The 23,009-nt window shown below is 42.0% G+C and overlaps 1 protein-coding gene and 2 long non-coding RNA genes across 3 annotated transcripts; 2 read left to right on the top strand and 1 right to left on the bottom strand.

Annotated features, from left to right (window-relative positions):
- Positions 1–5,037: 5,037 nt before the first annotated feature.
- LOC139833310 (uncharacterized) lies at positions 5,038–18,070 on the bottom strand. The gene is made up of 3 exons (XR_011748778.1): positions 17,793–18,070; positions 6,601–6,681; positions 5,038–5,320 (listed from the first exon to the last, which is right to left on the bottom strand). It is a non-coding gene; the product is annotated as an uncharacterized lncRNA (long non-coding RNA).
- Positions 7,751–11,074, top strand: LOC127303841 (uncharacterized). The gene is made up of 8 exons (XM_071823226.1): positions 7,751–7,756; positions 8,221–8,883; positions 9,002–9,163; positions 9,245–9,400; positions 9,791–10,436; positions 10,535–10,642; positions 10,721–10,843; positions 11,028–11,074. The coding sequence occupies exons 1-8, from the start codon at positions 7,751–7,753 to the stop codon at positions 11,072–11,074; spliced, it is 1,911 nt and encodes a 636-aa protein (XP_071679327.1).
- LOC139832994 (uncharacterized) lies at positions 11,477–12,130 on the top strand. The gene is made up of 4 exons (XR_011747940.1): positions 11,477–11,539; positions 11,627–11,725; positions 11,826–11,960; positions 12,044–12,130. It is a non-coding gene; the product is annotated as an uncharacterized lncRNA (long non-coding RNA).
- Positions 18,071–23,009: the final 4,939 nt, after the last annotated feature.

The raw sequence follows: 23,009 nt of genomic DNA on the forward strand, positions 1-23,009 counted from the left end.
TGTTTTCTTTTTAACAAAAAGCTTGTTTATGGTACTTATACCATTCCTTGTTTTCCTCTTGCTTATTCTACATTTGAGAAAAACTCTACTTTACTTGAGAAAGTAAGTAGAACATTTTTAACTCCTATGATCCAACTAGCTTTCTCTCAACATTTTCAAATTCCATTCCACTTGAGTTCGTTCCCAATTGTCCATAGACAATTGAGGTGTTTCAAATGCTTTTCAAATGAATTCTATTTCAAATGGCAACTCTTGCACGTCTTGTGTACATCTCTGATCTACCCCATAATGTTCCTTCATCCTCCAATTCTTGATCAAATGGATGATCATTTGATACTTTCAAACCACTCCCAATTGACCTCTCATTTGTAGAGCATTTTATATTCTTTTCCATCATCACCTTGGCCTCTTGAATTGAAGATTTATGCCACCATATTTATCCTTGTGAGAATATGGTTACTTCACCCACCATCTCTCTTAACCTTGCTCTACCATTGTCTAAAACACCATCACCACCCATCTACCTTGTCATGCTCATGCATTGTTGCATGTGGTCAACCCCAATCTTTTCAATTTTGAATTCAAATGAGAACTTTTATTCATCAACTATACCTTGGGAACTATCATCATCATAAGTTGGTCTCAACCAAAGTGGTGGAGATTATTCTCATGGCACATGGCACAGGCCACCCTCATACTCCTTTCTATCTTTATGTATTTACTCCTAATCTTATCATCATCAAAATCACTCATTGACATTACCTCCTCAACATCATGCCTTGATCTATTTACATGGATGTTGTGCATCTCTCTCTCTTTGTTCAATTTTTTTTTGGCAAGAATGGAGCCGGCCAATTTGTGTATGCATTCAAATTTCAGCTAGCTCTCCCTCCTCACTTTCTTCCTCCACAAGCCTTGCCCTCCCACCTAACCAAATCATTAAATGGGCAGCCACCCACCATAGCCAATCAAAAAGGAGGCAGCCAACCATCCTCCCTCTATAAAAGAGGCTTGGCCAGCCACCTCCTCTCCTTTGCTTCTCATTTTTGGCTCCCCACTCCTTCCTCCACTCTCTCCTATCCTTCTACTACCTCTTCACCACGAAATGCTGCTTCCCCAAAGCTCCATGGCCGGCCATGGCCATGGAAAGCTCACCAAGATGCAGCTCCCTCCTCCCTCAAGCTCCCCCTCACCATGAGAGCATCTCTCTCACTCTCTTCTCCCCTAACCCTAGCTGAATCCCTCTCTATTTCTCCTTTCTCCTCTCAAAAGATTGGATCTTGATGCAGGTGCATGTTGGTCCAAGCATGGAGAAGCTTGAGCTATCCTCAGATCTGAAGTTCTTGAGCAAAGTTCGTCAAAATCCCTGCAGTAATTTCTGCTATCTTGTTGTTTCAGATTCTGGTGTGATTTTGTAAAATCCGCCAAAACTCATGTACCGATCCAAATCGAGTGATTCAAAGTTCCACAGATAGATATTGAAAAGATGTACAACTTGGCGTTGCTCTCATCCTCAAAATCGTTACGGATTTTCCTCGGTAAATAAAGTTCTGTAAACATGCAGAATCACTGTTTGTTAGATTTGTTCCATTTTACAAAACCTTTTTGAGCAAACTCAACTGTGGGTGAAATCCCTTTTCAATACCTTCATTTTGGCGTTGGTTTCACTCCGAATGATCTCCTGAAACTGAAATGGTTCACAGATCAAAATCTGGTCAGATCTGAATTTGTCGAATTAAACCAAAAGCTGGGAAATGAATTTTTGAATGAAACAAATTGGGTAAGAACCACCTATTCAATACCTTTCAGATGCAGCTGACCTCATATTTTTATGAGTTATGTACGATTTTTGGTGAATTAAACTTGTTCTATATGGTCTGCAGACATGGCTGTTAGCTTTTAAATCACCAAAAATCCATCTTTGAACCTAATTGAGTGATTCCAATTCTGTAGAACTACTAAATGTTTTCTTAATCATCTCAAACAAGTTTCAAACATTTATCTGTTATGTAAATCCCGAGATAAAGCAAATGGTAAAGACATGTAGTAACCTTGTCAATCCATTTGTGAGAGTTTCAGAAACAAGTTGAACCCAAATCCAATTGTGTATGCATCTCTGTTTAAATATCTTTCAAATGCCAGTGGTCTCTTATTTTTAGGAATTTTTTACGATTTATCGCTTACAGATCTTATTTTCCATACAGTCAGATTCAAAGAAATTCCTAAAATTGTAGGTTTAATATTTTTGGGTGAATCCAATTGGGTTAGTCTTGTATTAGTACTGGCCATCTAGGAAAAATATTATTAGTCTCTGTTCATGCATATTTGTTACTGTTAGTAGTGAATATGTGTGACATGCATTGTTGAAGCAAATTTTTTTGGTTTATTTGAAAACTTTAACCACCTCTTCGTATTAAAATTGGTCAACCTTTGTTTTATGCTTGCAAAACAAAACCTCTGCAACTTAACATTAGCCCTATTTTTTTGCTTAAGTTTCCAAATGATGTGGTATATGGTTTGCTTCCTATTTTGGATGTTGTGTTATGTGAGCAAACTAAATTAGGAAAACTGATTTCTGTCTTTCCAAAAATGTTTCAAATTATAATAGGAATGTTTGTGATGCCGAACTAATGTACTTGTCCTCTTTATGATGTTTTCTATCAGGGGATACTTAGTTTGTGCCATGGTGATACCGAGAGAGGCAATTGCTAAGTTGTGATACTCTCATACCTTTACTAGGTAAATAAAATGGGTTCTCTTAAAGTTGTTTTGTGGTATCCCTAAGTCCTTAGTATGTTATTATTTGGCTGCATGGTTAGTTGTGGATTGTTGCATGTTTGTTTTGTTGGTGCAAAGTGATTGATTGTGTTCCTTTTATATTTTCCGACGATAGATGCGAACAATTCCGGAGAAGAAGAAGAAGTGGAATCGGACAAGGATTTTATTTATGTTGTTGGGATTCTTATATTGATGGAGTTGAAGAAGTCCAGGGACAAATAAGCCAATGCAAGCCATCTTTGATCTCTGATTTGGTGTCTAGTTGGGTGTCATTTGTTGATCCCCAAAGCACCTTGATTCTATGTGTGTTGTTCTCTCTATATTTGTTGTCTATGTATGGTTGCTAGTGGAGTACTCCCTAGTGGTGATACTCCACTATTGTCCTTGTGATCTTGGGATGCATGGCATCATGGTCATGCTATTCCACTTAGTTATCTTGTATGCTCAACATGAGCATGTTTCATTCCAAGATAGTGACTTACACCACACCCACTCCCTTGTTGTATAAAGGTATCAATGTAATGATCTTGGTGTATTCTCAACTTGAGAGGAGTATGCCGTGTACCCCATTGGAGAGTATGTTGGATAATGATGCTTCATTATCTAAGTTTGATTATTAGCCCCTCAAATCTGAGAATACATTTCTCCTTGTGTTTTCTTAATACATGCTTACCTTAAGCAAGTATGATCCACACCATTACCCCCTTTTTACACCCTTTATGGCGTGATGACTCTCATCTCGACCATAGTGCCATGCTAGTTCAACTCATGAAACTATAGGTTGGGAACCCCTCAAGGCTTACCTTGTTGTAAATGTTTTATGAAAACCTTGGGTAAGTTAACTCTACCCGAGAGAAGGTTTTTGGAAGAGCAAATGTTTGAACAAGGTTGTTCGGGGGAATATACCTTGGGTAAGTTAACTCTACCCAAGTTTATGGTTTTGGAAAAGAAAATGTTTTGAACAGGGTTGTTCGGAGAAATATGGTGGTTTGCTGGTAAACAAAGGAAGTGTGGGTGAAATGTTTTTCAAAGGAGCACTGCGTATAAGTGTTCGCCGTCCCAACTTTTTTTCGCGCAACCACACTACCCTGGTGTGGGACGGGGCTTAGCCCGTAGTTTGTTGAAGCTGGCATGGGACACCTCACAACTTTCTATAGGGGTGGATATGGCCCCTGAAGCCGGGTTGCGCTCTGAAGGAGGCAATACACTGTAGTTGTCTATAGCTGGACGATTACTGAGGGTCTTCCGTCGTGGCACCGGAGATACGCTCAAAAAGGAGGTATGCTGCCGGGGTGCCGGGTAGGGTTAAGCCCGCAGGGAAGGACTCATGTCAGTGGAGATAAGTGAAAGGTTATGTCCGGGTATCCGTCGTGGCATATGTCGTTATGCGGGGATGATGCCCACACGATAGGTATCCGGATAGTTGTGGGGAAAGTGTGCAAACTCTGCAGAGTTAAATCTATTCGAATAGCCGCGTCCGCGGTCATGGACAAGTTGAAATGGCCATACTTAACCTGGGCTTGAGTTTTGTTTTGATAAATGCTTTGCAAAGAAAGTGTTGTGTTGGATGTACCGGAAGGGTACGGAAAAAGGGCGTGTGTCGACCATATGGAGATGGTCGTGGAAAAATAAGACCAAGTGGCGAACTTTTTCCTAATGTTTCATGTAGAGGAACTCTTCTTCAATAAAGATATAGAGATGTCATACGACTTCCCTAGTATCCCCATCACCTGAGATGGCGGTATGCTAACTCTTCTTCAATAAAGATATAGATATGTCATAGCTATCTTTTGAAGTATCTTCTTCAATAAAGATATAGAGATGTCATAGTACCACTTTAGTGTCTCCATCAATTGCGATGTCGGGATGCTATATCCACAAGAGAAACTATTTCTCTTTCACATGCTATATCCACAAGAGAAAATATTTCTCTCTCACATGCTATATCCACAAGAGAAACTAATTCTCTGTAAGCCCCAGGAGTAGGAAAACCCAGAGCGCGCAGGTAAGAGGGGTTTATGTGCATGAGGTCACTACAAAGGACCGTGAGGTCGCCTCGCATTCCCAAGCATATGGGTAGGCCAAGCAACAGCTCGACACGCCCATGCACACAACACCCACCTCAAAGGCTCACGGTAGGCTTTCCAGGCCTGAGTGCTTCACCTTCCTGTGCACTTCACACATACACACACTGTGCACAGGATACAAGGGTAGAATACAGCTTGAATATCACAACATGACTATGTATGACACAAAAGATGGAAATAAGGTTCATATATATAGCAACGCTCTAATGAGCAAGATCCAAATGACACTCAACGGGGAAACATATCCCATCAGTACATCATACATAAGATAGCCAAATAGTCTGGGTACAGACAAGAACCAAATGGGACTAAGAGTCCTGAAGATAATCAAGCGGTGTTCCCATAACCAACAAGCCACAGGCTGCTGCCTTAGGAACGATCCTGCTACGCAACGAAGTCGTCGTCCGTGAACTCGACAAAGTAGCCACCTGCGTACTGCTCATCATCTGTCGTACCTGTTTGTCGAAAAGCGTGTGCCGGAAAAAGAGGAAGAAAAACGAGGGTAAGTACCGTTGGCACGTACTTGTGAGACAAGACCAGCTATGCTTGCTGGTGGGCGGTGTAAACTTCGCCCGGCTATATGTGGAGTTTAGCGGCAGCAAAGCACTATCCAATAGAGACACGCTACAACATCCGTCTAATAGAGAAGGTGAGAGAGCGCATATTCTAGCAGTTTTATACTCTGCAATCAAACCCTGCCATTGCAATCCCCCTTAGCCAAGAGGTACTAACAAGGCACTCACACAGTTGACAATTTTATATCCATTCCATTATAATAGGGCTAACTTACTACGCAAGCAATTAGCAAGTTATTAGCGACAACTTTAGGTGTAAGTTGTTCTATGATCGAGTTAAACAGCTCCAAGTCGTCCATAACCGCGGACACGGCTTTCCGAAAAGATTTAACCCTGCAGGGGTGCACCAATGTTACCATACACGCATGCTCGAACCCGCATAGCAAGTGCGGAGTCTCACAACAAGACCGTTCCCAAATCAACAAGAATGCCTAGGGGGGCCACCCGACTAAGCTACCCGAAACGAAGTTCGGCCGTACTCCGATGCGGACTCAGGGTTTGCGTTAACGGCTAGGCGTGCGAACCACACGCTTCGCTAAACGTTCCGCGGGGTACAGTACAGAAGTAAACACCCGAAGGCAACAGTAATAAACACCCGAAGGCAACAGTAATAAACACCCGAAGGCAACAGTAAGTAAAGCATGGCATACATGGCATAGGCAAATAAAACCAAGGTTGTGGCCCCCTTTTCAACAGACTTGAGAAATGGTAATGGGTGATGGGAGGTCCCGATAAAACCTCCCACGAGTGGTTAGCGCGCTCAGTCTTAGAAACAGATAACAAGAACTCGGGTCCTAGGGGACATTAGCAAGTCAAAGTTCCGATGCTTTCGCAAAGGGGCTCACAGATGCCTCTGCAATATTATAACCCTTAGCAATTTTAGTTGTAGCAAAATTATCCACTTCATTTTCGAAAAGGTAGTACATGTGTCAACATCCCAACAAGATATCCCGAACATTTAGAGATATCAACAAAAACCCTAAACTCGCCTACGACTCGCAAAGCTGGCAAACAAAAAACAAAAGGTAGGGCGAGGAGGTGTATCTCGGACATATAGGTAACATGTGGATAGGACACGTGACACAACAGAATCGCAACATAAGGATAGCAATAGATCAAAAGAGCATGTAAAAGTAAAATAGGTGAAGGGGTGGGCTCGCCTGTCAGATCAGAGGTAGAAGCACCGACACGATCCTCCAGGGGGAACTCGTACTCCTGCTCGTACTGCTCTGTGTCGGCGTCTACTCGAGAAGAACCAAATAGCACATACAAGGAAGATATAGCACAAATCAATACAAGTGCAATGCGCATATGATGCACGATGACATGGCAAGATGATTGGTGCAAGGCAAAATTAAGTGGGGTGCTCATAATTCACATGAAATGATAAACACCCTCACATATAGTTTTTGTTCACGTTGCATATTTAATTTGGACAATTCAGAGATGATGCCAATGTTGCATGAGAATGCAAGATTTGAAATCCTCTTACTTTTCTGATGAAAATGGATATATAATTTGCACAATTTGGATTTATATAAAGAGAGATATGAATTATGCAAGTTTTAGGCATTTTAAACCCAATTAAAAATGTTGTCCAATTTTAGTTGTTCAAAAGTTGAAACAAATCTTATATTTGAAGACTTCACAGGAAACTGAGCAAAATGGATACAAACTTAAAAAAATAAACTGTTGATGAAAAAGCAGTTTGCAAAAGGAAAATGATTCTATTCCCCCGGGGGACGCGCGCGTCGCAACCTCCTGATGGAGCGTCGTCCGATGGACTTCCATCGTCGGGCTGATATTGCGCCACGTCACCCACTCGCGGATAGGGCGTTACTTCTATCCCGCATTTGCTGCATCCCACCCACCACCTGGTCGAGACGGCGTGGGGGCTCGTGGGTTTCGTGGTGGAGAGGTTGGCGACGGCGGAGCGAATCCGCGCACCGCCGACGGTTCCTGCCACCGGAGAAGACGACGCGCTCCTCCGCTTCCTCCGGTGAGTTGGCTACCTCTTCCCCGTCTAGGACTTCCTCCTCTGCTGCTCTTCCCCCAACCCTAGGATTTTTTCCGCTGCCTAGAACTCCGCGGTGGCGTTGCAAATCCGCGCACCGCCGATGATTTGCTTTGATGTGCGCCTCCAGTGTTGCTTCCCGCGCGATTAAAACACGATGCCTTCATTTTCGTCCAAGTAATTGTTTCGTACCCGTTGAATCCTCACTTTTCCCCTTCATTTTCTAGGTTTTCTTCAAGGGAATCTTCGCCGGCATTCGATTCGAGTCGTTCCGAGGAATTTCTGCCTCTGCAATCATGGCTGTAAGTTCGAGCTCGTTCTCGTGTGGATTTTATACTAGGATTTGTAGGCGTTTGTCATGTTGATTTTGTACCCTGTGAGCTACCCCTGTGTATTTCTAGGGGTGATATACGTTTCTATTGCTATCCTGTGTGCTTGCTATTGCTGCATAGGTTCATAAAATTAGCTATATTCTAATTATATTGCAAATCCTTTATATTTTTGCTACATTCTCTGTGATAATTGCTATCCAGCTTGCATGCAAATGTTCATGATTGCTACATTCTCTGTGATAATTGCTACGCCGGTGATGATTTTCTTGTATGCTTGTGCTTCATTTTTGTCTTTTGCTTTATTTAGTTTGCTACATAGGCCATTGTGTTTATAAGTTTTGTTTACCATCTATGTACATTATGTACATGAATTGCTGCGTTATCATTTTAAATGTTTTTCTTTTGATTTTTTTTGTGTTCTTCATTTTTAACAGGAAGATGGGATTGGTCATTGGGTTTCCAAGGATCGTTTTGCTGCAAAGCGTCTGCATGCTCTTGCTGCAGAGCTCGATGGTCCGAAGAGACGTATTATTGAAGAGCAGAGTGCATTTAGAGCATTGTTGAATGTATCTCCATTCAACATTCCTAATGCTCTAATAGACTTTGTTGCCTCTCATACTAGCCCTGGTTTGCGGGAGTTCAAGTTCCACAAGAAGAGGATAGTTTTCACAAAAGATATGGTGAGGAAAGTTTTTGGAATTCGATGCGGCGACAGACTTGTTGTTCAGAAGAAAGGTGAGCATCCTCAGCTGCGGCAGATATACATAGAAGAAGGACAATCAAGGCCTTTCATCCAGCATGCCGTTAAATTGCTCAAGGCTTGTGATGTTACGGATGACCTCACCATTATCAGAACATGGGATCTTCTATGTTTGGCTACGGTTATTGCCCCTGGTAGCGCAAATCTGATTAGCCTTGACTATTTGGACTGTATGTTGGACCCTCGGAGGACTCACGAGTTTGCATGGGATGAACACTTGCTTGAGTTAGCAATGCAGGAGGTTACAAAAATCAATAGCAAGACAGCAGAGGTAGTGGTACCAGGAAATGCTAGGAAAAATGAGTTTTGGATCACTGGACCGTTCGCCCTTCTAGCTGTACGTTGTTGAACTTACCCCATGCTCTGTTTTGTTTTTTGTTTTTTTGCTATTTTTCATGTTTTAATCTTCGCTACCGTAACTGAATTTGTTTATGCTTCCATCCTTTCTTTGACAGGTTGTCTACATGGATCACCTTGATTTTCCACCAAACCAACATATCATTAACTACTCAATTCCTAGAGTATGTTTTGTGACCAGTAGTGATTTCAAGTTTGTTGTCCAAAATGATGCTGATAGGAAGATCCTGAATAATAAGACTGTTTTTGGAAGGCGTCCGGTGAGTTACTCATAGCACCGCTTGGTTTTTTTGTAGTTTTTTCTATAAGATCCTTATTTTCTTCTCTTTTTTGTTATGTAGTTTCTTGAACTGTCAAACACTCCTTATGGAGTTGCTGCTTTTTCCAACCGTCATCATGTTGAGGAGCCTGTTGAGCAGCCTGTTGAAGAATCTGAAGTGAACCCGTCTGCCTCGCTCAATGAATGGCTTGTGTTTCCTACTAGTCAGGATCTTGAGGTATAGTACATGGTTTTCAGCCTTTTTCCTCTATTATTTTTCATGTAATTGTTGCATTTTTTATATTGTCTTGCTACTTTACATTTAACAATGTTGCTACTATAGTTACTGTTATGTGCTACCATGGTATCATCTGAAAACCCCCAGCTTCATTAGCATTTATGTAGCAAACCAATACTTTTTGCTAACATGTTTTATATTTTTTGCTACTTTATTTTAACAATGTTGCTACTACAGTTAATGGTATGTGCTACCATGTTTTCATCTCAAAATCCCCAGTTTTTATAATGAATGCAACAATTGCTCTTTTATACTGCTTCATTAGTATTTTATTAGCTGTATCACCTCCATTTTTTCTTCCTGATGTATGTGCTATGTATCTGTCGACAGGTTCCAGCTGCGTACAAGCATCTGTATGAGAAACACAGGTCTATTTATGGTCGTGATCTTGACACCACTCTCAAGAATTTTGGTGTTGGTTTGAAGCAAATGCATTCGCAGCGCATGGCAGCTTTGCTTATTGACATAGATGCAGCAAAGAAAGAAGGTGATGGTCCTAGTGTGCATTTCCCAAACGGAGGTGGAGTTGAAGATGAAAATATGGACGGTGCTGACAGACATGATGATGAAGGTACTTCCAATCATGATGATGAAGAAATCCCGGCAGCTGATTCTGAAGAAACAGACAATGACGAGTTTGTTGTCGAAGCAAGGGCTGCTGTCATGGACTCACGCACACTCGTCGTGGATATGCCGCAATCTGCTGTTCTGTTGGATTCTTCTACTGGTGGAGATGTTGCTGGTGAACAGGTTTCTGTTGACAGCCCTGTGATGTCACCTATAAACTCACCATTTGCTCGTATACCGGAGGGTATATCTGTAGAAGCTTGGAATAGAGCCCCTGACCCTCCATCAATGGATCTATTCTCTCAGGATCCAGATGAAGTTGTTGTGTCTGAAGATCAAATCACTATTCCTGCAGAAGAAATTACTCCGCCTGCTGATGTTCCTTCTGTAGTGAAGCTAGACGACACATGTATGTTTCTTATTTTGTTGTATCTGTTCTTTATTTTTGTGTTGTAATTGTAGTTTTTTGATCGTCTAACTATCTGTTCTTTTTTTATTTTTTACTAGCTTCTGAGCAGCCTAAAGTTATGGAGGCTACAACACCACCCATACCATCCAGGGATGCTGAAGATCACTTGGGCGAGAACGTGTCACCGCAACATCCTACAAACACAGGTCATTTTTGCCTAAGCAAGTTTTTTTCATCTTTCATTGCTCATGTTTACTAAGTTTTGAAAGTTTTATTAGGTGCAGATGTTTCAGTTATTAAGAGAGCTAGACTTGTTGCTGCCGATGGCAAACTAAGTCTGATTGCTGGTATTCCTTTAAATGTGGGCTCAACTGTTCTTGTGGCTGAAAGAAGCCCTTCTCCTTCTGGTATTCCTTGAGCTTAACACTCCATTTGCTGCATTTTCATTTTTTTGTTGCTACATTATGTATACTGTTTTGGCTACTTTACATAATAATTGTTGCTACATTCCTTCTTTGTTTAAATGTTGATCTTAGTACTCACTTGCTTTTCACAGCATAAAATGGTTTTGTCTGTGTTTTTACGTTTCAGATGTTGCTGCAGATGTTGTCACCAAAGATGCTAGTCTTTGGTGCTAAAACTGTTGAAAAGAAAACTAGGTACAAGAGGGCTGCCAAGGGTGAACTCTCACCTCCGAAGCTGAAGAAGATTAAGGTCTCTCAAGATGTTGTGCGTAAGTACGACAAATATGTTTCACATGGACAGAAATTCAAGAGGAAGAAGAAGAATGAAGTGTCGTGAGTCCTCCGTGTCATTTTGTTTATTTTTTGCTGCATGGGTTTTGTGTTTCATCTTACCCTTTTTCCTTCATTTTTTGAAAATAAAAGTGTTTGTTGGTTTTCCATTGCTGCAGCAAAGAGTTTCTGAAGATTGGTCGATTCTTTTGCTCGTACAAGTCCTTCGTTGGAGCTCTTCATCCACGCCAATATTTGAGCAACGTTGTGATGGCAGTTTGGACAGAGAAGTTCAATCATCCAACAAAAGCAAGTGCTGAGAAGAATCCCCGAAATCACAAGAGATATGCTTTCTCTCCGTACTTTGCGGTGAGTAATTTATTGCATTTTTCTCTTCCAAGCTTGTCCCATGTTATCACTTGTTTCATCATCTTTTATTGTTTTCCAAACATACAGGAAAAGCTTGCTGTAGAAACCTCTACTTTTGACCCTGCCTCTGTCATGAAAGAGTTCAAAATTGCATGTAGCAAATTCAAAATTCTGAAAGATGACATGGTGAGTTTTCGTGTGTGTTCTTGTTTCTGTGAGCAATTTCAAGGTTTCTCATGCATGTATAACTTCTTCATTCTTAAATTATCTCTCTGTTTGTATGTAGCTTTACCTGCCCATTGTACAAGCCGATCACTGGATTGTATGCTGCATCAACTTGCTGTGCAAGCAATTTCACATTTTTGATTCAATGATGCCAGAGAATGGTGTGAGCACCTTAGCAAAAGCAGCAAACAACTTGGTAGCAATTTCCACCTTTTTTCTTAATGTTTTGCTTCAACTATTTTTGTCCTTACTATCCCATGCTGTTTGTTTTTTCCAAAGTTCTCCAACTTCGTCCGGACTGCAAACGAGTCCAAAGTTTCATGGGTTGACTTTGGGAAATTCAAGGAAATCACACCTGACCATCCACAAGACACTTTGTAAGTTTGCTTCTTTGTTTTTTGACAATTAAATGATACAGTCCATAATGTTTCTCTGCTTCCTTCCTCTTTTTACTTTGTTTTTCACCATTTTTTTTGGTTGATGCGAGTATGATTGTGGATTCTACAGCATTCTTTACATGGAGCACTTCAATGGGAAAGTCATGCCAAATTTCGAGAATGATGTAGTTCCAGATTTTCGAAGGTTGCTCGCAGCAAGCCTAATCGACAACAGGGATAACCAGAGTGATGATGTCGACGTGATAATGAACGAGGATTTGCAGCAGGGATAGTTTAGCTTTTTGTTCAAAACACATGGTGTTGCTGCCTTTTGTAACTGTAACCATGTACTGGAACATGGAGTAGAACTAGGCTTCTGGTGATGGTTCTATATGTTGGACCTGTTAGTTGAATGATCAGTTCTTTTTATGTTTTCTCAGTACAATCTACCAGATATAAGTTTAATGTTGGCTCTGGAATATGGATGATGTTTTGAGTTTAAGTATGACAAGTATTCTCATGTTTTATGGTCTTTTCCAGTATCATTCTCTTTTTACTTGCTACATAAGTTGATTTTGTTTGCTGTAAATACATAACCCACTTTGCTACCATGCTCATATATTTTTGCTGTCAATTTACCTGTGGTACATGCACTTCCGTCATTTTTAATTGTTGCTTCACACAACAAGTTTATCTCCCTGACAATGTAATAAACAAGTTTTGCTTCAAACCAAATGTTACCTAACCTTTATTTTTCAACATGCATGCTGCAAGCAATTAGGTTGAGCTTTTCCATTTTGTACTATGATGCAAACACGATGATACAATAAAATGCTTCAATGCTTGAACCATCAAGAAGTTGTCAATTCAAATGATCCCTTTTGTGTCCCCAGTATGACAAATATAGTATGTTCCTGACTGGAATTAATTTGTTGCTGCAAACTCATATCTATTATGTTGTTTTCACAAGCTAAAAGTGCTGCATCTGCATATGTTTGTTGCTGCAATTTTTGTCCAGTATCATTTTACACTATCCAGGTTACAAAATAAATATAAGACAGCCTGGGGTAGAAAATCAACGATGTAGCATCTGTAACATTTTATCAACATTTGTTACTTTGTATACTATAATTGTAAGCATCTGTAACATATCTCAACATTTTTCAGAATTAAATGTATAATTCCTCGCTGAAGCAATCTATAACGTCAAATCTGCTCCCGCTTGCATTGCATCTTCTCTAGCCAAAGCAATTTTCATGTACTTGCAGTCCTTTACAGATATGTGATCTTCATCACCACAGAATGGGCACTTCTTCTTCCTGTACTTCCTCTTTGGGTTTGGCTCTTTTGGTGTTTTAGGTTCACTTTGCTTCTTCCTTCTCTTCTCATTTGCCTCATCCCGCAGCTCGACCAATGTCTTCCTCCGCTTTTCTGTTATCTTTGGGCGACCTTTTGGCTTCGTACGTGGAGGATTCTTCACCTGGTGACTTGCAGTACCATCTACTGTTGTTGTTTGTTCTTTGTGGAGCTTCAGGTTTCTTTGTCTCTGGTCCTCACTCTGTCTATGCTGATAACCTTCTCCTTCTTGCTGCACTTGACCTTTTGCTTTAAGCATTGTAGCAACAACTTTGCTTGCTTCGTCAACAATGCGGGATACAGCAACATATGTATCATCATCGAAGCATGCGTCAGATGCCAACTGGTTCATCTTTCTGCACAGTGAGTTGTACTTGAGTGTGTTACTTGTTGGGACACCAAATCTGATTGTATTTGTCCCAGGTTCAGGGGCATGTGTTGTTGCTGCTGCAGACCACCTTTCAAGCATGTATCTTCCTGGTATTTGCTGCACATTGAGGTGCACCATCACCCTAATGATATGTGGGCATATTAAACCACACATCTCAAACATGTTGCATCCACATGTGTACAATCCTTCTTCAGGGTTAACAGCAACCCGATAAGTTTTCACATCAAGGTCTTGATTTGGAACAAGATCAAAACAACATAAGCCTTCTGCCTCTACATGGATAGGGTAAAATCTTGTTGAACTCTGAACCATTTTTTGGAACCTGTCGAAGACTTCCCTTGTGTAAAATTTCAATGCCTGTTCTTCAATCTTTGTAATGCGCATTTTGTTTTTGTCACAAATGTAATTAGTAAATGCTCCAGTAATAATAAAACAATGCTACATATTCATTAGGGGACAATGTATAAGTGTTGTGTAGCATGGAAGAGTCTCACCTGCCCCAAAGCTTTGCTGTCGTCGTCTCCATTGTGAAGCCCGCATTGTCTTCACGATCCAACATCAAATTCTGGCACAACTCATACTGCTGCACGAAATTCCACACGGAGTCACTAGGGCGAACCAATGTCTTGAAGTATGAGTTAAGGCCTTCCGATCTTCCAGTTGTGCTTGTGAATGGGAAAAAACTTTTCCTGAAGTAAACTGATGCCCATGTCTTTCTGCTCTTCCACATATTATTGAGGTGGTTGTTCTCTACCATGTCGAAGCTTCGCAGCATATGCTGCCAGCAGAATTCAAACTCCTCAATAGTATCAGTTCCATATATGCATGAGTAAAATGCATCTGCAAATGGATGGCCTTCTCCCAAATTTGGACCAAGTTTTTTCCTTGCTAGGTGCAGCACATGGTAGAAGCAGCATCTGTGTACTGAATTTGGAAATACCTTGTCAATTGCAGTAGCCATAGCCTGGTCCTGGTCTGTCATTATATGATCTGGGTGCATCTGATTCATTGCGAGCATCCACCTTTCAAATACCCACTTAAATGTTTCTGTTGTTTCATCCGGTAGCAAAGCACAACCTAGAATAATCGTATGTGTGTGGTTATTTATTCCCACAATTGGAGCAAAAGGAAGATTATACTTGTTGGTGCAAAAGGTTGTGTCGAAGAAAACACAGTCCTTGTACTTGGGGTATAGTGCTCTGGTCCTTCCATCCACCCAGAATAATCCTCTGACAGCATTGTTTGAATCCACTTGTGTGTCATAAAAGAAATTTGGACTTTCTGCTTTCCTGCGTTCAAAGTACTCAATCACCATGCTCATATCACGTTGTGATACTTCCTCTCGCAGCATTGTCCTTATGTTAGACACATCTCTCTTCACGTAGCCTAGCGTCCTTGGGTCGCCACCATGCACACTTCCTAGACAACCCATTATCTGAGCGGTTGTAATGTTTTGATTATGTAGCGTCTGTAGGAATTGGAAATCTTCTTCTGGGACTTTCCTATGTGATCTGTAGTAGCGTCGCCTCCCTGCTAGCTTCACCATTGGGTGGGTGTGATCTTCTTTAAAAACATTGTGATGCACCAATGGCCATTCCGCTTCCCAACAACCATATGTGCTTTACAGTCACATCGAAGCAAAATATTACGCTGCTTTGATTCGTTCACGTCCATCTCAGAACCAGCTTGTTTGCTTCTTGACTTTTGCTCACCAATGTTGCTCATATCGATGACTTCTTTTACTTTTGCGACAGCCTTCTTTGCTTCTCGCAACATTCTTACATTCATTTCTTTGGTTTACCGGTATGCACACACTCAAACACTCTGCTCGCATTGTGTCCTTTGGCACTCCTCGTCTTTGTGCTATACTTGGTGTTTCCAATGCGTGTGCCGAAACCAAGCTTCCACGCATAGTCATTGTATACTTGTTGTGCTACTTCAAGGTCATCGAACATCATCCCAACAAATGGAACCACAGGCTGTGAACAAATTTCTTCACCATCTTCTTCAGCAACATTGGAAGCACCTGCACTTGCTGTACTATTTGGTCCAGGAACAAATTTTGCTGCATCATTCCCATCTTGATCAGCACCATCATAACCTTCTGTTTGCGCTGGCTTGTTGAGGTCAAAACCTTGTAGGATGCTGTCGGCAACAAACCCCTGTCGACATAACATGAATTGTTGTTATAGTCTTGTAGCTAGAAGCAACTTTTTCTGTAGCAATATGCAGTCCAAAATCCAGACTACCTCTGCAGCACTTTTTTTGACTGTTGAACTTTTTTTTGAGAAGCATAAATGACCAACTATATATGATGAAGAATATGTGCAGCACTATGTTTGTAGCAATAATTTTATATGCAGCATCATTGCTGCATGAGCACAAATATTTCTTAATACAAAGGCCAATTCCATCACGTGTAGCAATTTTCATCACCTGGCTACAGGGTTACTAGGTCTACAAGTTTTTTTGCAGCATAGAAGCAAACTGCAGCAGCAGAACTCGTGGAGATTCAGAGAGAAGAACTCACCGATGCAGCTGGTTGGTCATCTTCGGGGTTCTGGTTGAAAAACACCGGAGGGTTGTTGAATCTTCCATGGATGGGTTGCTGCAACGGCTCTCCTGCTCTGGCGTTCGCCGTATCTGCCGCAGCTCGCCGGCGAGGACCCTGGTTAGATCCAGAGCTTGAAGCAACAATTGGCGGTGGGACTAGGTGGTTCTTATAGCCTGGAGGAGGGTACAGCACGGATCGGAGCAGATGCGCCATGGATTACGCGGCGGAGGTTGCTGCAGGGGCTTGTCTCCGGCGGTTGCCGCGCGGCCGTCGCCAGTGGCGGAGTTGCGCCCGAGAGGAGAGGTTGGCGACGGCGGAGCTGATTTAGGTGTTTTGCTGCAATTCGACAGTTTTTGCTGCCCGGCAGCAAAAGCGGGACAATGTCTAAAATCCGACAAGATCGTACGGTTCAGGGCGTTTGATCCAACGGCTGGCGACCCGGGGGCTGGGAAATCAGATCCCCGGGGGACGCCCAGCAGTTTCCTTTGCAAAAAGGGGTTTAATCCTGCGCAGGCCAGGATTTGAACTCAGGCCGAGCTGGGCAAGGATCAGAGGTGGTGACAGTGTGCTGCTGCTTCGATTTGATCAAAAACGCGATTCAGACAAGGTATAGTGTGTCGCGATGTTTAACTGAATTTTGAACACTTGAAACTGAATACTGGACACTTTCTGGCCGAGACTTTGGGCGAAGATGGCGACGCAATGGGCGACGGATCTGAGCGGAACTCGAGTGGTTGAGCAAGAGGGGGGTGCCATGATTCGATTGGAGGTGGAATGGTTCAAAAAGGTGCACTGTAACGCTGGAGAAGCTCGCCGGAAAACGAGACGACGAAACAGCAGTTCTGAAAACTGAAAACTGAATCTGTTTTCTGGACCGACTTTGAACGAGGATGGCGAGTAGCATGGGCGGTTCTGGGCGAGGGTTTTGATGATTTGAGTGAGAGGGATGTGACATGACTCGAATTGAACAAGTTTGGGTAAAAACGGAGCACTGTAGTGGCGGCGAGGCTCGCCGGAAAATGGAACCACGACACGGTCGACGAATAGCAAAACTGTCAACAGATTTTTGGGCTGACTTTGGTTGCCCATAGCGCCGCGAATACTGCACCGTTTTAGATGATTCAAAAACTGAAATGTAGCCGGTGATGTTGTGCATCTAATGAATCAAGTGTCTTGATCTGGGGTGAACCATGTCGCCGGCGATGCTTGTCGAAAGTTGGTACCGTGAAACAGAAAAACTGGGCGTTTTATCTACTCGTTTTCGTTTCGATTTCGATCTCCACTGCGTTTCTTCCTCGGATCTGTTAGCATGGCATGCAGGGGAGGTGTAGGAGGTGTGGTGCTGCTCACCCAGGAGGTCGTCGATGAGGTGGAGGTAGCTGCGGAGGCTGCCGGCGTAGAGGAAGAAGAAGGTGGCCGGGGTAGATGACGTCGGTGAAGAAGGTCTTGGCGATCCTTGACGTCCTTGAAGAACCGGGATGAAACCCAGGCCGAGGAGGAGACGACGTGGTCCTTCTCCACGCTCAGGTAAGGTCTAGGCTGGCCATGGCGATGGTGGTGGCCGGCGGCGAGGTGTTGGCTGCGGGTGGAGCTTTGCTCCCGGGAGGAGAGGATGGTGGCGGCTGGCTGTTTTGGAGGAGGAGGAAGAGAGGTAGGGTTTGGAGCTGGGCTGTTGGTCCTTAAGAGGGAAGGAGGAGAGCCGGTGGATGTGGAGAGGAGGTGGCGTGGAGGTGGTAGCTAGCTCCATTACTTGATATGATGTAAAAATCCTACGTGTAAAGGAAGTGTGGGGTGGCATTGCATGCTATAAGTGGAAGGGAGAGGAAGTGGGCCGAGCTGCTGTGGTGAAACGGGAGTTGGGACACGGTGGAGAAAAGGAGAAAGGCCGGCCTAGATTAGGTGGTTTTGGGTTAGGTTAGATAGAATAGGTTTTTCCTTTTTATTTCTTCTTTTCTTTCTTTGCTTCCAAAAACCTCTCAGATTTTGTTTGAACCACTTTTAAACAAAACTGAATGTGAAAAGGAGTAGAGAGAGATTGGTAAATAATTTGTATGCAATAATGTTTTATATGTAACCAAAATAATAATCGTGTTGATTAATTATAAAATAAGGATATAGAAGAGGGGGTTAAATATTAACCAATATTAGAAAGTAATTTGGCCTGACCTTTAAAAGAAAAGGTCAAGTGGTAGGAAATAGGTTGGCTTGTGCTTTTCTTGGAACATCACAAGAGGAGGGGATGAACCAAGAAGAAGAAGGAGGGAACAAGCAACAAAGCAAACCAAGAACAAATGCAATTTATAAAAACCAAAGATGGTGATATGCATGAATGCAACATGATGGTATGACAACAATGCAAGAAAAGTAAAAGGGATCTATGTATTACTCTTGGGATGTTACATTCTCTTTCACATGCTATATCCACAAGAGAAACTATTTCTCTCCCACATGCTATTTCCACTAGAGAAATTAGCTCTTCCCTCTTATCATCTTAGATTAGCACTTGTTATCTTGCACTCTTGCAAAGTACCTTTCTTGATGGTTTGCGAGTACAATTCCAATGTACTCACGGCTTTGTCCCTGGCTATTTACTTGGCCAGACTTGGAGGAACACGACGGATGAAGAAGGAGTTGGCGATGTCTATGCGAGCTAGGAACGTCTTCCCAGTCACTTGCCTGTAGGGCTTATGGCAGATGACTTGGGCTCCACGCTGTTGAAGTGATGTTGCTACTCAGATATTTAGTTAGGCCCTTCGAGGCTATTATGTAAAGATTGGTCATGTGACCTATTGTAATTTTCTTATTCCGCTTTGTAATGGATGGTGTAATTTGATATCAGTTCGGTTATGTGTTCACGACGCACTGATCATGGGATCGTGAACTGTATACATAATAGGGAATTTCGGACAGCTAGTCCGGGGTCCCCACAGAGCTGGTATCAGAGCTATCCTGACTGTAGGAGACCTTAGTTAGCATGGACGTTAGTTAGGAAACGAGTACTTGGAAAAACTTATTTACGAAACAAATTATTTCTTTAGTCGGAAGCATAGCTTCTACTCCTCTTATTTCTTCAAACTTCTAAATTCTTATCTCCCCGATTTATAAATGTTCGAAAATCCTTACTCTATTGTCTCATCCACTCCAAACCTACATATTGGACGATGTCCCCGACTCAGACCCGGATACTCAAAGTCGAAGATGGATCAACCTTTTTGAAGCCTCAAGGACCTCCAACCGCAGCTATTGAAGATCGGATGTCGACTTAGCCGTGCACACATAGGGATGATAACATCATGACTTTGGTTGCCACCAGAGTCTGTCGAGGAGCTGACCTGCTTGTTCCTCCGTGGACTAGCACTTTTTGCAGTCGTCAGGGATCAAGTCCTCAGTTACTTGACTACTAATTTTTAGGCCAGCCACGAGAAGATCTCGACTTCGGGAGCACGTCAACAGCTACCTCTTCGAAGACCTCATGTTTCTGGGATGTCGAGACTAGAAGTTCTACATGGTTTTCTCCTCCGCCTCAACATCAACGACTCAACACCCGGCCCCTTCACCACCAACTGCTACAAGGATCCAAGTTGAAGCTGATGCTGACGATATGAAGACGTCAACATATGCGACCAACCCCAAACCTATAGGATGGATAGGACAAACTCAATCGCTTTGATTGAGCTACCCCCGCGCATTAGGAATTTCTGGGTACTTAGAGTACCATGTATAGTTTGATGATTGCTTGTAGTTCCCTAGTGTGCTGCCTGGAGTGTTTTGATTTGTTTTTTGTGTGTATGATTGTCTTAGACTTTAGGTACGAAAAACACTCTTAGTGAGATAACCCAGCATAGGAAGCCTTCCTAAGATGTTTTCACCCTCATCTACCTCACTGATAGGATGCTAACTATTAGTTAAATTGGGTAGATTAACGAAAGACTCTAACACTAAACCCGTTAGAAGTTGTTTTTCAACCGTCGGGAAAACTAACCCAGACCCCTATCTACGCCGACTACCTTCAAGATCCGCTGAAGCATCTCCACTTCGTCAAGAAAGCAGAAGCCCCTACCTTCAAGAGTGACTGCACCTCCGCGAGAAGACATACTAACTTGGTCTAACCTTGGTATATAATCGCGCTAACCTCGAGGATATCTTCTTGAAACCACTCCCTAACACACCGTCTAACCGGTTGAGTAAACAACAACATCAAATCCAAGCTGCATCACAAGGTTCATCCGGTCATCCTCAGGTGAAGCACATGAAGATACCTCAAGACTCAAGATTAAGTGTAGTTTACCCACTAACTTCTCAACTGGTATAAATCAGCACTGGCCGTCAAGCTGAAGATTGCCTCCGACGACCTTTGTTGTTGATCCATGTGGATACCAACGAGGACTTTCATCAACTTACTAACTCACCGCGCACCCCCTATGGTTTAGTTAACACCGTGAGTGCCTTTTCAATTTGTGGTCTGCACGTCGCCCCCGAAGATCCTTCAACTGAATACGGAAGATCGATGATTTCTTCAGAAGCCCCCGACAAGACCGCAAGGTAGACGCTCTGAGTTTTTCCGAAAGCCCGATGAAAAATTTTAAGGGTGGAAGACTTCATCTTCCACTAAATTTAAGCTAACTATAAAAAGTTTTCAACACTGCTCAAGCACTGTTGGGTGCACTAACCCTCCCACAGTCTTGAACCTCCGCTAGGATCGTAAAGAAGCTACAGATCCCACACTTGCATGGAGTAGTCAACCTCTTCATGAAGCTCGCCATCGGCAGGAATCCATCATGTCTCCCAGAAGATAAAGCAACCACCTTCTCAACAATGGCACATATACAGAAGAATGGAGTCTAACCTTCGTTAAACTTTACAACCCCTCTAGCCCTACGCTTAGTAATCTCGGGACAAGATTATTTTAAGGGTGGAAGAGTCTGTAACGCTCAACATTTGCAACCTTGTTTATTTGTCCATAATGCAAAAATTAGGGGGAACAAAAACTTTTTCTATAAACTAATTAGATGAATTGCCTTGATCTGTTTGTTAAGATGAATTGCTTTGATCTGTTGGTAAATGTATTGTCTTGTTTTGCTTGTTGAGTTTTGTCTTGAGCTACCTCAAGGAACAACACCTCTAGTGGTCAGGCAAACAACTCACCTAATAAAACACATGTGTGACTTAGGAAAAATTGTTTTCCTTTTTACTATATCAAACTCTTCTTCTGATAGCAACATGAGTGTGCCATCTTGATTTTTCTCTTTGTGGTACAAGATAGCTCAATCATCCTTAATTCAAAACTTGGGATCATCTACCCCTAGCTACATCCCTCTCTTGTACCCACTCATCCTTGTTGATTTTGAGGCCATGTCGACCATCTGTGTTGACAGGCTTAAAATGTCCAGACTTTGGCAATTGATCTCATCTGTGCAATACCATCTGTAACTTCCACGTCTTGCATGTCCCATTCTACTCCTGCAACTCTTATACTCCATTGATCTTGTACCCTATCAAATGTTTAACCTCAAGATCACTTTCTGCACTTTTGCCTCTTGTGTTTATTCAAGTTTAATCTTCACAAAACCAAGAGTGGAATGATGGGTACATTTTGTAGCCACCATCTACCCTTGAGAACACTTCTCCCTAAATTAAGTTTTCTTTCTCAAATACCCTATTGTTTTTTCTTCTCTAGTTTTGATCATAAAACTACTTCTAGTTTTATTAAATCTTTTCAAGATATTTCTTCAAAGAAAACAAAGAACTGAAATGGGTTTTGTTTTTCATCCCATTTCTACCAAGTACTGATTTCTAAAACATTACTTTCTATTCTGTTTTCTTTTTAACAAAAGGCTTGTTTATGGTACTTATACCATTCCTTGTTTTCCTCTTGCTTATTCTACATTTGAGAATAACTCTACTTTACTTGAGAAAGTAAGTAGAACATTTTTAACTCCTATGATCCAACTAGTTTTCTCTCAACATTTTCAAATTCCATTCCACATGAGTTCATTCCCAATTGTCCATAGACAATTGAGGTGTTTCAAATGCTTTTCAAATGAATTCTATTTCAAATGGCAACTCTTGCACATCTTGTGTACATCTCTGATCTACCCCATAATGTTCCTTCATCCTCCAATTCTTGATCAAATGGATGATCATTTGATACTTTCAAACCACTCCCAATTGACCTCTCATTTGTAGAGCAATTTATATTCTTTTCCATCATCACCTTGGCCTCTTGAATTGAAGATTTATGCCACCATATTCATCCTTGTGAAAATATGGTTACTTCACCCACCATCTCTCTTAACGTTGCTCTACCATTGTCCAAAACACCATCACCACCCATCTACCTTGTCATGCTCATGCATTGTTGCATGTGGTCAACCCCAATCTTTTCAATTTTGAATTCAAATGAGAACTTTTATTCATCAACTATACCTTGGGAACTATCTTCATCATAAGTTGGTCTCAACCAAAGTGGTGGAGATTATTCTCATGGCACATGGCACAGGCCACCCTCATAATCCTTTCTATCTTTATGTATTTACTCCTAATCTTATCATCATCAAAATCACTCAT

This window comes from Lolium perenne, chromosome 7 (genome assembly GCF_019359855.2).
Source record: "Lolium perenne isolate Kyuss_39 chromosome 7, Kyuss_2.0, whole genome shotgun sequence".
Classification (NCBI taxonomy): domain Eukaryota; kingdom Viridiplantae; phylum Streptophyta; class Magnoliopsida; order Poales; family Poaceae; genus Lolium; species Lolium perenne.

Excerpts from the sequence above, each read along its gene's own strand:
- LOC127303841 (XM_071823226.1), top strand. Across the intron at positions 9,164-9,244 it reads CTGTTTTTGGAAGGCGTCCG|TTTCTTGAACTGTCAAACAC; the intron begins GTGAGTTACTCA and ends TTTGTTATGTAG. Across the intron at positions 10,643-10,720 it reads GCAACATCCTACAAACACAG|ATGTTTCAGTTATTAAGAGA; the intron begins GTCATTTTTGCC and ends TATTAGGTGCAG.